The 16,325-nt window shown below is 33.3% G+C and overlaps 1 protein-coding gene across 2 annotated transcripts in view; it reads left to right on the forward strand.

The window, feature by feature from the left end:
* Nucleotides 1–16,325, forward strand: part of LOC114337770 (major facilitator superfamily domain-containing protein 6) — a 90,948-nt gene that overhangs the window by 60,587 nt on the left and 14,036 nt on the right. For both annotated transcript variants that reach the window (XM_050641653.1, XM_050641652.1), the window contains exon 6: nt 6,590–6,955. In XM_050641653.1, the coding sequence (XP_050497610.1) occupies nt 6,590–6,955 (366 nt within the window). The remainder of the gene's footprint in view (nt 1–6,589; nt 6,956–16,325) is intronic.

Raw genomic sequence — 16,325 nt, forward strand, 5'->3', positions numbered from 1 at the left:
TCCAGTTATTAAAACAGAAATTTAAAATAAATAATCATACTACGAAATGGTAAATAATTTGTTATCTTATCTACATTAGTTTTAATGCAAGCTGTTTGTTGCAAACTTATTAAATCTGAAAACTATAACATAAATCTACTTATAGTAAAAAGAAAATGAATATAAAAAAACGCACATGACTATTTTATATTACAGTTTAATTACTTAAGTTAAAAATTATTGATTATAATAGATATAACAATAAAGGGAAAACTCTTTACAAAATTAAATTATCAGTGAGAAAAATGACATTTTTTATTATGTACAACCTGTCTGAGGTTTGGAGTGAGTTTGGTTCAACTGATTCTCATTGGGGAGTTGAAATATTCATCTGTTAGCTGAGATGTATAACGATTTTTATAATAAAGTTCATTCTTGATAAAGCGGCTTCGCACACATAAGTTGAGTTAAACATAATATACAATTTATTTCATGACCAAAAATTTTCAAAATTGCCAAACGCTATATTCTGAATTTAATGACGGTCCGCACAAAAGTAGCTCACGGTCCGGATGCGGACTGCAGTCCGCTAATTGGTGACCCCTGTTATATGCAGTGGCATAAGTTGATATGTCAAAATTAAGAAAAGTTTAAGTAGCCAGAACATGATATGTTACATATCAAGTATTGCCTACACATAAAAAATACAAAAAGTCAGACGTTGGCAAAAGATGATATGTAGACATATTAATTATTTTTCCTTACTTATGTAGGTGGTAACGATACGACATAACTGACCAGAGAGTAATTGTCTAACTAGTAGTACGGTAGAAGCTCTTCGCTTTTGACAGTAACATTGAACGATCGACCATTCAAAATCGATATTGAATGATCATCGATGAAGATAATTTAAAACTGTGATTAGATACGAAGAACCATTTGGAGTTCTTAAAATTAAACTAGAAGAAAATGAAGAATTTAAGACCTTGGATTTAAGAAGAGGCAAAAGAGGACGGCCAGAAAATGTTAACAATTTAAATCTACTAAGATGTTACGACAATCCATTGCCAATTAACCCTAAGAAGAAAGCCGATTTGTTAAGTTAGTTACCACTGATGCATGAAGATTGTCACCAGTTTTACCAAAGTTTTGGAACGTCTAATCAAGCCGCCAAAATCAAGGATTGCTATTCTTCTGATGATAGTAATAATGAATAATTTGTAAATATTGATACTAACTAGTTTTATATTTTATACTATTTACTTACTATGTACCAATGCAATACATATTTGTTTTCTTAAGTTTGCAAATAATTTTGTAATTTTACCAATCTTCTTATTTTGATATGTACTACCAAAATAAAAAAAAGATGGCAAAATTTGATATGTTTTCCCCCTCCTATGTAATAAATTGTATTTGAAAGTATAAAATTTACATAATACTGTCCATATATTTTTGTCTAATACCATTTGGTTCATATATTCGAGTGCAACGATTTTATATTAACAGGCCAAGTTGTTTTTTCAAATAAAAAAAAAGATGGCAAAAGTTGATATGTCTTTCCCCCTCCGATTTTTCCCCTCCTATGTAATAAATTTTATTTGAAAGTATAAACTTTATATAATGCTGTCTCTATATTTTTGTCTAATACCATTTGGCTCACATATTCGGGTGCAACGATTTAATATTAACAGGAAAAGTTGTTTTTATCATTTGCCAACAAATAGCTATTTGGACATATTAACTTTTGCCATAACGCCACAGAAATAATAATCTCAATCCGAAACTTTTTGTGGAACCATTTTCTGGTAACATCCTTAATCTCTGACTTTTACAATTTATAAGACAAGGGACGACGAATAAAGAAAGCAATTTCTTTAATAGATTTAGCTACAGCGTCCTAAAAGTGGATTATAACGTTATTTTTATAATTCTGCTTAAATACGCAGTTTGGTTTCTTTTCGATCCAGAGGTGTTCATGTAGCATCACTGAAGACGTTTAGAGACAGAAACAGCTGTTTGGGGATGGTGGACCACCTCCGAATCGAAAGGAAACATAAACTGTCTTTCACTTTTATCTTTACTCAGATTTTGAGTACTCGGAACAATCTTCCAGACCTTTTCCTAGACGAGGAAGGCGGAATGTGACTGCATATTGTAGAGTCCTTTTCGCTTTATTTATTCGTCGTCTCTTGTCTTATAAATTGTAAAAGTCAGATATTAAAGATGTTACCAGAAAGGGGTTCCACAAAAAGTTTCAGATTTAAATATTTTTTTATTATTTTTAATAATGAATTTTGCATCTGGGACTTTTCATCTTTTCTTTAAAAATACTTCTTATACAGTGGGTGATCATATTATTAGAGCCACCTCAGAAAATTTTACTTTTGTTTAATAATGGTATGTAAGTTTTTCTTTATACGGTCCACGTTGCCTTTGAAACTTTAGAAATGGATGCTATGTTTCTGTTGGAGTGATTAGTACTGAATATTAAAGTTTTTACATATTTCTGCCGACGACACAGCCATATTAGCAGTAGGTAAAGACGACGTAGAAAGTAGCCAATAAACTACAAAATGCGATGAGCAAATTCCAAAAATGGACTAAGACGTAGAAGATTACATTGAATGAAAGCAAATCAGTACATGCTGATTTCACTAATAAAAAATGCTCTACGTACGCACCAATAAAAATTAATGGACAAAACATTCCTTATGCCAACATAGCTAAGTACCTGGGCTAGTCACGAAACTTCGCTAGAAAGCACATGTAAAGAAAAAGAAAGAAGAATTAAATATCAAATATAAAAAATTGTACTGACTACTGGGAAGATACTCAGGGTTGTCAACGTATAACAAGATGCTAATTTACAAACAAGTTATAAAACCAGTATGGACGTATGATATCCAACTATGGGAATGCACAAAAAAAAATTGAAAATAATACAAACTTTTCAAAACAAAGTATTAAGGAACATAGTTAACGCACCCTGGTACATCCATAATGACGATCTCCATAAGGATCTACGAATGGAGCCCGTCGACAAAGAAATCCGAAAACTCGCAGAAATCATGAAAAAAGACTACTCGTCCACGAAAATATCGAGGCCATCCAGCTCCTGGACAACTCAAACCAAAAAATAAGACTAAAGAGGACCAAACCTCACGAGTTGGTGTAGTGTGCGAGAAAGCTAATAGCGGAGCATTGCGCAACTAGTGTGCAAGCAACATGTTTGTGTAGTACGTGATAAAATTAAAAGCAGTGCTTTGTGTGATAGTGCGCAAGCAAAAAGTGCCCTAGTGATAATAATGACAACTAAGAAGACATGAAAGGGTGCCTCTTAGATACTAAGTATTTAGTAAGATAGGATAGAAAAGAAGAACTCAGGAAATAATGCTAAGCACTGCACGATACTCACAATATGATCCGGCAAACCACACAGCCCAGCAGTGTCTTGATACATTAAAACAAAAACTCTCCATTTATTCAGGACAACTAAGGAGGTATAAAGTAATAACCGAAAATGGGGCAATGTACTTTTTGAAAACGCTGAGAAGGCATTCTATTGAAAACTCAATTTCACCGTACAAACTGTCGATAATCAAGAAGAAATTCATGAGTTTTGGGGAAAAATTTTTCCACCAGCTGCTCTTGGATTTATAGAAGATACGACGCACAACTGTCAACACTACATTACTGCTCTCTGCGAATTCTTCACCACTGAAAAAGTCTCAAATATCATCAAAGGGCTTCATAACTGGGAATCTCCTGAACCAGACGAAGTTCAAAACTTCTGGCTTAAGAAGTTTTGAAGTGTTCATTAGTGCTTATCAACACTATTTAATTATGTTATTTCTAATCCACAGGAAATACCATCATTCCTAACTCAGGGAACAACTCATTTAATAGAGAAGGATCAAAATAACTCTTAGGATCCACTCAAGTACCGCCCAATTATTTGTCTTCCAACTTTGTATAAATTGGTCACATCCTGTGTAGCCCGGCGTATCTACCAACACTATGTCACTACCAGATATCCATATCATAGAGTCTTAGCAGAAATAATGCATTAAGGGTTCCATTGGTTGCAAAGAACAACTTATCATCGATTGTCATTTCTAACCAGGCGAATACCAAAAAGGAGTTCCTTTTTACTGCGTTTATTGACTAAAAAAAAGCCTTTGACTCAGGGCCGCATGAATGACTTGTAAATATTTTAAGAAAATGCAAAGTCGATGATAACATAGTGACATTTTTAAGGCATATAGTGACAGCTAAAATTCACCTTCAAATACACGGTGAAAATAATATTTAAACGGAAAATATTGTAATCAATTGGGTCCTGTTTCAAGGAGACTCGTTGAGTCATTTGTGGTTCTGTTTAGCGATGAACCCCCTATTCCAGATATTAAACTGCACTGTCATAGGTTTTAGCACTAAAAACAACAAAACGCGACCACCTAGAACAGATGCTAAAAACTGTAGAAACATTCTCTTAATGATATTAGTATGCAGTTCGGTCTAGACAAGTGCCGTGTTTTCAATATAGTCAGAGGAAAGGTACAGCCCGGTGGATACAGCCATAGATGAAAACGATGAAAACTTAGATAACTACTGAGTCTACACGAAGGATAAAACAGCTGCTTTTTTCACACCTTAACAGTAAAAATTTGCTTAAGGCACTAAACACTTACGCTTGTTCCGCGCTTAGTTATTCACTTGGCATTGTTAAGTGGACAAAAACGGATATAGAAAATCTTCAGCAAATAATAAGAACACACCTCACAAAGACACAAAAGAACCACCCTCGAAGTGCAATAGAAAGAACAAAATTACCGCGGTATTTAGGAGGAAGAGGACTTATGGATATATGTGGGCAATTAGATAAACAGATTGCTAATTTACAATCCAAACAGATTTTTAATAAATTAACGAGAGAAACAACATTAATTGATTTGCCAATAGCTAAATTAATCGAATCAATAATCGAAGTACTAAATACTCTGAAAAGATCGACAAGTTCAGATATCTAGAAATTCAAATACGAAGACAATGGAGAAAGTAACCAGACAATACCTATTATTATCTCTACTACTTAAGATATTCCGAAGAACCTCCTAGAAAACATAAAAAGCTGGGTCTGAATGAACATCTTTATAAGACCATGCAGAAAGCTGTACTACTCTCGACGGAGAGATGTGTACAAAAATGTTTGGGATATACTCCAGCATTCCATTAACCAAAGAAGAAAGAGTTCTACCAGAGCTCAATCCTTTTGATACCGTAGGTATCTGGAATGAGTGAATTCTCCCTTTAGAGGAAGTGAAAGCCGTATGGGTAAATCTAGAAAAAACTCAATATAAATCTAGTAAATTATAAATATTGTAATGAATTATGAAATATATTTTCTTCTTCTTGTGCCACTCCTATCGGAGATTGAAAATCATCAAGGCAATCCTGACCTTGTTTACAGCTGACCTAAAAATTCATTAGTGGTGCAGCCAAACCACTCTCCCAAATTCCGCAACCATGATATTTTTCTACGGCCTGGATTGCGTTTCCTTCTATTTTTCCTTGCATTATATTTTGAAGTAATGCGTATTTATGTCCTCTCATCAGATGACCCAGATATTCGAGTTTTCTTCGTTTTATCGTTAACAAAATTTCTGGGTCTTTTCCTATCCTTCGTAATGCTTCAAAGTTTGTGACTCTTTCAACCCAACTTATCTTCAGCATTCGACGGTAGCACCACATCTCGAAACTTTCAATATTTTTTATGTTGTTCTGTTTGAGAGTCCAGGCCTCTACACCGTATAATAGCGTGTTAAATACGTAGCCTCTTATCATTCTTAATCGTAGAGGGATGCTTTAATCTCTGTTTCAGAAGAATTTTCTCATTTTTATGAATTTCGATTTCATCCCTGGCAATTTCGATACGTCTTTTTATTTCATTGTTTTGGTCTCCAGTTTCGTTTAATAAAGTTCCCAAGTATTTCTAACTTTGATACTTTTTCAATTTGAATTCCGTTTATACTAATATGTGCTGGTTGTGTCATGTTTTTACTCAAGACCATATACTTGGTTTTTTTGATATTGATGTTTATGCCATAATTGTTGCAAGCAATATTTATGTTTGTAAGTAATCGTTGTAATTCTTCTACTGTTCTTGAAACTAGTACAGTGGCGTCCGCGTATCGAATATTATTTACAACCTCTCCATTGACTACGATTCCTTCGTTTGCTTGCAAAAGGGCTTCCTGGCAGATGATTTCACTATATACATTAAATAGCAGTGGTGACAAAATGTATCCCTGTGGTACTTCTCAATATAGTTGAACTAATCCTAAAACAAACTGTATTTTGGGTTTATTGAATAAATAAATAAAGTAATTTTACAAAATGGCAATAATTTAAAAAAATGTCATTATCACGTCATATGAAACACTATGAACAGATGTCTTTGTTCAGTTATCCAAATACATATATCATAATTTAAGCTCTGTGAGTCGTGAAATATATTGAGTTGAAACTGACACGCACTATGATTTATATAATATCTTATTGGACCATAATTATCACCTTATCACTAACTTGCTGTCTTCTTTTACAGACGAAAATATTTGCTCAAACTACACGTGAAATGCCTGAATGGATGACAGTTATTAAACAATACAAGAATCTCAAATGTGCTTCATTCTTATTCGTCGCGTGGTTTATGGGCTTCGGTATTGGATTAATCTTCACGTTCCTCTTCTGGCACTTGCAAGACTACGGCGGATCTCCCACACTATTCGGCGTTGCTTCAGTTATCAACCACATATCAGAAATATTCGCCTACTTCTTCAGCTTTCGACTTATCAGGCAAATGGGCCACGTTAAAGTATTGTGCCTTGGCCTTATTGGTAACACTCTACGATTCTTATACATATCATGGTTGACAAATCCTTGGTGGGTGTTGCCGTTTGAATTCATGCAGGTAAGTATAAAAGGTGTTAGAAAACACAAAACTCTCTGAACAGAACTTCTGCTAATTCTGTTAACAAGTTACCACAGTCTTGAAGTAATTTTTTCTTCTTTTGGTTTCATAACCCTGGATGGGTCTTTTCCCGACTAGCCATGTCCTATTTCCTTCAATTCAGACCTCTCTTGTGCCCGTCTTCTCCATTGTCTTATATTCATAGTTTTCAGGTCGTTTTCCAGGTCATCCAACCATCTCGCTCTGAGCCTTTCCTTTTTTCGTCTTCCTATCGGCTTCCATTGTAATATTTTCTTTGTTGTTTTTGTATCTTCTTGTCGCGAATTCCAAACAGCTTTAAACGAAGTGAGAGAAGAGGATGAGACAATAACTATTATGGGGGACTGGAATGCAAGAGTTGGAAATGACATCAACAAGGGACTTGAAAGCCTTGGGCGGTATGGAGAAAAAGCTGAGAACAGAAATGGTAAGAAGATGATACAATTTTGTGTAAATAACGACTTAAAAATTGGAAATACATTCTGGTATCAAAATATGGAGGACAGATACACTTTTGAAGTACAGGAAAGAAATGCTAAAAGTCTAATAGTGATCATCGTGATTCCTGCAGAAATGGATATTATCAAAATTATAAAAACAGAAAAATTTGCAGAACTAAACACTCAACACAAGCTACTCGTAGCCGAAATGACTACAAAGAAAAAGCAATATATAGTCGATAAGTCATACACTAAGATAAATATTAAGAAGCTGAAAAAAGTTAAAGAGAAAAATGACTATAAACAAGAAATATATGAGGAATTGCAAAGAATAGAGCTGGTAAGAGACCAATTGGGTATGGAAGAAACATGGAAAGTACTAAAAGACACACTATATAAAACAGCAGAGAAAATTTGTGGAAAAAAGTCAAGAAATAAATATCATAAGAGAACAGAATGGTGGAGTCAAGAAATAAAGAAAATAATAAAGGAAAAGAAGCAAGCCTGGAAAAAATATCAACAATGTAGAGATGAAAATAACAAAGCAGAATACATAGAGAAACGTAATAGAGCAAAGATAGCAGTAAGGGAAGCGAAAAAGCTGAGCTGGGAAAAATTCGGAAAAGAATTGGAAGCAAATTACAAAACAGATAACAGAAAATTCTGGAATTGTATAAAGGATTTAAGAGGAACTAAAGGTAGGGAATAGTATGGAATCAAAGATAAAAATAACCAATTGAAAATAGAGACTACAGAAATAGTGGAAGTATGGAGACAATACTACGAAGATAAATTCAAACACGAAGAAGTAGAAAGAAATGAAGCAGGAAGAAATAGACCAGAACTGGAAGAGGAACCAGAGAGTATAAGGAAGGAAGAACTGGAAGAAGCTATAAACAATATTAAACTTGGAAAAGCGGCAGGAGAAGACCAAATAGATCCAGAAATGATAAAATGGATGGATGAAAAAGGAGAGGACTGGCTATTACAGATATGTAAGGAAGCATAGAGAAAATCCCACATGACTGGAAGAAAAACATAGTTCTACCAATATACAAAAAAGGACAACATAATGAATGCGAGAAGGTATACACGAGAATTATAGAGAAGCGTCTAAGATCAGTGATAGAGAAAGAATTGGAAGACGAACAGGCTGCATTCAGATCAAACCGTCAAACAAACGATAACGTCTACATTATAAGGAATATAATAGAGAGACAATGCCGTAAAGGGGATGAACTATTTCTCATGTTCGTTGATCTGAAGGCGGCATTTGATACGATAAACAGAGAAATAATGTGGGAAATATTGGAAAGCTACAATATACCAAAAAAATGATAAACGTCATAAAATCTATATATATATATATATATATGGAAGTAGAAGGCCAAGTACAAATAAATGTAGAAAGATCAGGCACTTTTAAATGGGATAAGGGAATTAAACAAGGAGATGGTCTAGGCCCCTCTTGTTTATAATAGTCATGGATACTTTAATCAAAAATACTAAAGATCAAAGAAGAAACCTTCAATACATAGTAGGATATAAAAACTTAAATGCAATAAAGATCAACTCCCTTCTATACGCTGATGATATAGTTTTAATCACAGACACAGCAGAGAAAATGCAGAAACTAATAGATATTTGGCAAAAAGAAATACAGAATTTAAAAATGGAAATGAATCTCAACAAAACAAAACTTATGATAATAAATGAAGATGGGAAAAAGAAAGGAATACTAATAAAATAGTAAGGGAACAAGTAATAGAACACGTATCTACTTTTGAATATTTGGTAAATATAATAACAGATGATGGTAAAACGGACTTGGCAATAAGTAATAAACTGAAGAAGGCAACTAACGTGTATTATTCTTTTAATAATACAATTGGAAAGTCAGAAATAAACAACAAAACTAAACTCAGAGTATACAGGGTGTAACGAAAATACAGGTCATAAATTTAATCACATATTCTGGGACCAAAAATAGTTTGATTGAACCTAACTTACCTTAGTAAAAATGTGCACATAAAAAAGTTACATCCCTTTGAAGTTACAAAATGAAAATCGATTTTTTCCAATATATCGAAAACTATTAAAGATTTTTTATTGAAAATGGACATATGGCATTTTTATGACAGTAGCATCTTAAGAAAAAATTATAGTGAAATTTGGACACCCTATAAAAATTTTATGGGGGTTTAATTCCTTTAAACCCCCCCAAACTTTTGTGTACGTTCCAATTAAATTGTTATTGTAGTACCATTACTTAAACACAATATTTTTAAAACTTTTTTGGCTCTTAGCACTTTTTCGAAAATTCAGTTTTTATCGAGATATTTTGAATATTTGTCAAATCCACCACATATATGTATATATTAGTACGATTATGGAGACTTGGTAAAAATATGAAAATGTATGTATGATTTACATTTTTAGGTATATTTTGAACCGTATTAAAAAAGAAGCCATATCTCGATAAAAGTTGCCTTCTCGAAAAAATACAAAGAGGCAAAAAAGTTTTAAAAACATTTTGTTTAACTAATGGTATCGAAGTAATAGTTTAATTGGAGCGTACACAAACATTTGGGGGGTTTAAAGGAACAAAACCCCCATAAAATTTTTATGTAAACATATTAAAAAAGAAGCCGCAACTCGATAAAAACTGCCTTATCGAAAAAATACTAAGAGCCAAAAAAGTTTTAGAAATATTGAATTTAACTAATGGTACCACAATAATAATTTAATTGGAACGTACAGAAAAGTTTCGGGGGGTTTAAGGGAACAAAACCCCCATAAAATTTTTATTGGGAGCACAAATTTCACTATAATTTTTATTTAAGGTGCTCCTGCCGTAAGAATGCCACATATCCATTTTCAATAAAAAATCTCTAATAGTTTTCGATATATTCGAAAAAATCGATTTTCATTTTGTAACTTCAAAGGGCTGTAACTTTTTTTATGTGCATATTTGTACTAAGGTAAGTTAGGTTCTTTCGAACTATTTTTGGTCCCAGAATATGTGATTTAATTTATGACCTGTATTTTTGTTACACCCTGTATAACAGCATAGTAAATCCGATAATGACATATGGGGCGGAAGCATCGATTGTGCAAAAGAAACATGAATCAATGATAAAGGCGACCGAGATGAAATACATGAGAAGAATAGCTGGAGTTACGAAGTTTGATAGATTCAGAAATGAAGATATAAGAAGAGAGCTGGAACAAGAACCGATAATGAAGAAGATCGAAAACAAACAATTAAGCTAGTTTTGACACATACAACGAATGGAGCAAAAAAGACTTACAAAGAAGGTACATGAAGCCAAAATGGGAAACAAAAGAAAAAAGGGAAGGCTGAGGAAGACATGGATGGACCAGATCCAGGATATATGTAGGTGAAAGGAGACACATGAGTATGAGGGATATGAAGAACCTGGCCACTAATAGAAGCGACTGGAAGAAATGGATAAAAGGCGGAACCCGTCATCAGACGCCCTGAAGGGCACTAAGGATTATGAGAAAGAAGAAGAAGAAGTATCTCCTTGTCTCTCTATATGTCGCACCCATGATAGTTTTTGACTTTTCAAATTCATTAATCGAGTTTTTCTCCTGAATCTCCTGGTTTTTCTAAAATTGTCCATAGTATGAATATACAGGGTGTAATAAAAAGGTAGGTCATAAACTAAATCAAACATTCTGGGATCAAAAATAGTTCGATTGAACCGAATTTACCTTAGTACAAATGTGCACATAAAAAAAGTTATAGCCCTTTTAAGTTGCAAAATGAAATTTTATATTGAAAATGGATATGTGGCTTTCTTATGGCGGGAGCACCTTAAAAAAATAACAGTGAAATGTGTGAAAAATTTTATGGGGGAATTGTTCCCTTTGTTTTATTCTAACAATCTATTGTAATATCATAATACCAGAAAATTTTTTGTAGGTAGGTATACTAAATTTAGCAATGTAATTGGTATATTATTCTCATTTCCTCTTATCTCCTTTCTTATAATTGGCTGTGTAAGGCCAACTGCCCATTCCTTCGGCATTGGCTCCTTGGTCCATATTAATGTTATTAGATAATGAATTCTTCCCCAGAATTCGGATCCTCCATGTTTTAATAATTCTGCGGAAACTCCGTCCGTCCCTGGCGTTTTACTGTTTTTAGTTTCTTTATTATCTGGACCACTTCTTCATAACTCGGATTTTCAATGTGCTGCTCCGCCATTTAGATTGATGTCTATTAAGCCAGATCATCCATTTCATAAGTCCATATTTGGAATAGTTTCATATTTTTTTGCTAATTTTTTGCTAATTTATTACCACAAAAACAAATTTTTTGCTCCACCCCTAACCGAGAAACAATGGTTGATGTAGCTTAATATTATGTCACATCATCGATAGCCATATCTCGCGAACCTAAAGAGCTAGAAAATCGTACGACGCGGCATATTTTTTTGCTAATTTATTGCTGTCGATCTGCATATGCAACATACCCCAAAACCACCCCTGCTTCCCTTACAGCTAAACAACACCCCCAAAAAACAACGAAAAATCCTAAACATTGATTCTCATGATATGGTTGACAGTTGATGTTCAATAACAAATTTTTTTCTATGATAAGTTCTATCGATCCAAAGCTTATTTTAAATGTTTTTTAATGATACTTATGCACGTATTATAAAAATTGAGTTATCCATCGCATTTTTTCGGTATGTCAAAAAAAAAGTGTTTCATTTTTTGTTTATTACATTTTCTGTTATATGTATCTCGAAAACTGCTCGATGGATTTTAATGATCCTCATCTCTTTTTATTTTGTTAAACGTGCAAAAATATGAATTTTTCATTTTACCATATCAATGTATATCGAACCATATCTCCGAGATTTATCGATCGATTTTTGACTATTATTAAATATAAGTCACTTCGATACCACTACGGCTACACTCATAAAAAAAGTAGTTACCGATCTTAGAAAAAGCGTTCTTGAACGAAGAAAGGCTGTTTTCTAGAGCCAAGAGTAAAATAAATTACAACCAAGAATTTTTTTTCAATACATTCTTATGAAGAATAAGTTCTTGGCTATAGTTTATTTTACTCTTTGCTGTAGAAAACAGCCTTTCTTCGTTCAAGAACGCTTTTTCTAAGATCGGTAACTACTTTTTTATGAGTGTAGCCGGAGTGGTATCGAAGTGACTTATTTAATAATAGTCAAAAATCGATCGATAAATCTCGGAGATATGGTTCGATATACATTGATTGATATGGTAAAATGAAAAATTCATATTTTTGCACGTTTAACAAAATAAAAAGAGATGAGGATCATTAAAATCCATTGAGCAGTTTTCGAGATATAACAGAAAATGTAATAAACAAAAAATGAAACACTTTTTTTTTGGCATACCGAAAAAATGCGATGGATAACTCAATTTTTATAATACGTGCATAAGTATCATTAAAAATAGAACTTATCATAGAAAAAAATTTGTTATTGAACATCAACTGTCAACCATATCATGAGAATCATTTTTTAGGATTTTTCGTTGTTTTTGGGGGTGTTGTTTAGCTGTAAGGGAAGCAGGGGTGGTTTTGGGGTATGTTGCATATGCAGATCGACCGCAATAAATTAGCAAAAAAAAAATATGCCGCGTCGTACGATTTTCTAGCTCTTTAGGTTCGCGAGATATGGCTATCGATGAAGTGACATAATATTAAGCTACATCAACCATTGTTTCTCGGTTAGGGGTGGAGCAAAAAATTTGTTTTTTACGGCTAATGACAGCAAAAAATTAGCAATTAAATATCAACCGTCAACTATATCACAAAAATCATTTTTCAAGATTTTTCGTTGTTTTTTGGGGGTGTTGTTTAGCTGTAAGGGAAGCAGGGGTGGTTTTGGGGTATGTTGCATATGCAGATCGACAGCAATAAATTAGCAAAAAAATATGCCGCGTCGTACGATTTTCTAGCTCTTTAGGTTCGCGAGATATGGCTATCGATGATGTGACATAATATTAAGCTACATCAACCATTGTTTCTCGGTTAGGGGTGGAGCAAAAAATTTGTTTTTTACGGCTAATGACAGCAAAAAATTAGCAATTAAATATCAACCGTCAACTATATCACAAAAATCATTTTTCAAGATTTTTCGTTGTTTTTTGGGGGTGTTGTTTAGCTGTAAGGGAAGCAGGGGTGGTTTTGGGGTATGTTGCATATGCAGATCGACAGCAATAAATTAGCAAAAAAATATGCCGCGTCGTACGATTTTCTAGCTCTTTAGGTTCGCGAGATATGGCTATCGATGATGTGACATAATATTAAGCTACATCAACCATTGTTTCTCGGTTAGGGGTGGAGCAAAAAATTTGTTTTTGTGGTAATAAATTAGCAAAAAATTAGCAAAAAAATATGAAACTATTCCAAATATGGACTTATGAAATGGATGATCTGGCTTAATAGACATTTTAGATTGTCTCGTTTCGTTCATTTTCATTGTCTGGTTTTCTTCGAAGTATTACTTCCCTCTCCTTAATTTTTGTTTTTCTCTTAGTAGTTCTCCGTCATTGTCTTTGCATATCGTCAATTTTGGTCTAAATGACTGTGTGCTTTCTTTTATCCTTTTATAGAATTTTCTGCTTCCGTGTCAATTGTTATGCTTTAGGATTTGTTGTATTTATTTTTGCAAAGGCAATTTTTTTGTCGTGAACATTCTAGCCGCTTGCATTCTCGTTTCGTTTAAATTTCCTTGCTATTTCTTGTGTTTTAAGAAATATCTTTTTTAATGGATATCATAAGATAACTGGGATATTTCCAATCTTGTGTAGATATACATAATAATGCCCTTCCAAGTATTTTTTCAAGTGCTGATGCCGTAAATCATTATAGGGAACTAATTTCTGTTTTGGTTTTAGCGACACGTAGATTGATATAGGTGCACACCAGAGGCGTAGCTACCGTCGTATCAGCAGTATCAATTATACGGGGCCCACGACATTCAGGGGCCCCAGCGTGGCATGTCGATATAAAATTCCATTTAAAAAATGGAACAATTATTTCACTATGAACACAGTGAATATTGTTTGCTTATCGACATTTTCGTGTAATGAATTCAACTATCTATAAATTATATGTATCTATTTTATATGCTCTGTTATTATAACAACAGGGCTTTTTTGTTTTCAAGCTACCTTTCACTGTCCATTCACCGCTGCGTGTGTGTGAGATATTGGATTATGCCAAATTGCAATTTTTATAATCGCTTTACCTTTGAATATTTGTAACCGTGTGTATTGTTTGGGCATATTTTCGTGTAATCTGTTCTTTATCTATAAATTGTATTTAGGTATATCTACTTGCTGTCCGCTCGCCGTTATACCATAGGAACAGAGCTTCTGTGTTTAAGCTCATTTTCAATGTCCATTCATCCTTGTTTTGAAAAAACTGAATCTGTTTTCAAACAATGAGTTTCAACAATTCAAATCTATTTTTCGTAGAGTTTATTAGGTTTATTATTATTATCTATATTTGGATGTTATAATACGCAGAACTTATTACATAGTTCCTGAGGTTGTATTATGTAATTGGCAATTTATTTAAATTTTGCAATAGATTGTTTTGATTTATTTCATTATCTTTTATTTTGTAATAATATTAACGATTTATGTAATTTTAGTAAACTCTATTTGTTATTGTTTTTTTTTCGACTCTTTGTAAGCTTTGTCCATAAAATTGTAAAATTTTCTGTGACAATAAAGCATATTCCCATTCTATTCTATACAATCGTTTTTGATTATTTTGTTGAACATTTTTTAGCACCATTCCATATCAGTCGTGGAAAAGGGTCCCGCGACAAACTTTGATATGGGGCCTCTGTGGGGCTAGCTACGCCACTGGTGCACACTGCACATCTCTGCACAATTTTTCTTCTGCTATCTCTTTTTTATCCTTTGATTATTCTTGTAGCAAACGACAGGGAAGACATAGAATACATGATGCGTAAGTTGGTCGAGGAATATTCAAGATGGGGATTGGACGTCAATATAGATAAAACAAAGTACTTATGTGTTGGTTCAGAAGAGAACGATATTCATCTTACTATGGAAAATAATCAAAAAATTAAAGCCTGCCAAGCTTATAAATATCTAGGAGTAACATTTGATAAAACTGGAACTGATGACAAAGAAATTACTTCCAGAATTATACAAGCAAAAAGAGCAATCCGATGTCTCAATAATATTCTTTGGAGTACTCAAATATCGAATAAGAGAAAATTTAATATCTACGAGACTATGATTAAGAGTAGTTTATTATATGATGCTGAAACTTGGAGGCTTACAGAAAAAAACAAAAACAAAATTGAAGTAGTGGAAATGGATGCAATCAGAAGGTCATTACGTATATCCAGAAGAGAACATATAAGAAATGAAGACATTAAAAATCGAATGGGAATAGAAGGAACAATAATGAAAGATATAGAGAGAAGACAACTGATCTGGTATGGACACGTAAACAGAATGAATGACAAGAGACTTCCAAAACAATGTCTGGAATGGCAACCTCCTGAACATCGGAAGCGAGGGAGACCGAAAGTTAATTGGACCACCGGCATCCGGAAAGCGATGAGCGCGCGAGACCTCAGGGATGACCTGTGGCAAAATAGGAAGGAATGGAATTTGGGAATCGGACAACGCCGCAAGACGTTCTAAACCGATCATATATATATATATATATATATATATATATATATATATATATATATATATATATATATATATATATATATATATATATATATATATATATATATATATATATATATATATATATATTATAGTTTTGTTTTGGGGTTGTAATAACAAAAAAAGAGTAAAGCTAGGTAATAACA

Source organism: Diabrotica virgifera, chromosome 1 (assembly GCF_917563875.1).
Source record: "Diabrotica virgifera virgifera chromosome 1, PGI_DIABVI_V3a".
Lineage (NCBI taxonomy): Eukaryota > Metazoa > Arthropoda > Insecta > Coleoptera > Chrysomelidae > Diabrotica > Diabrotica virgifera.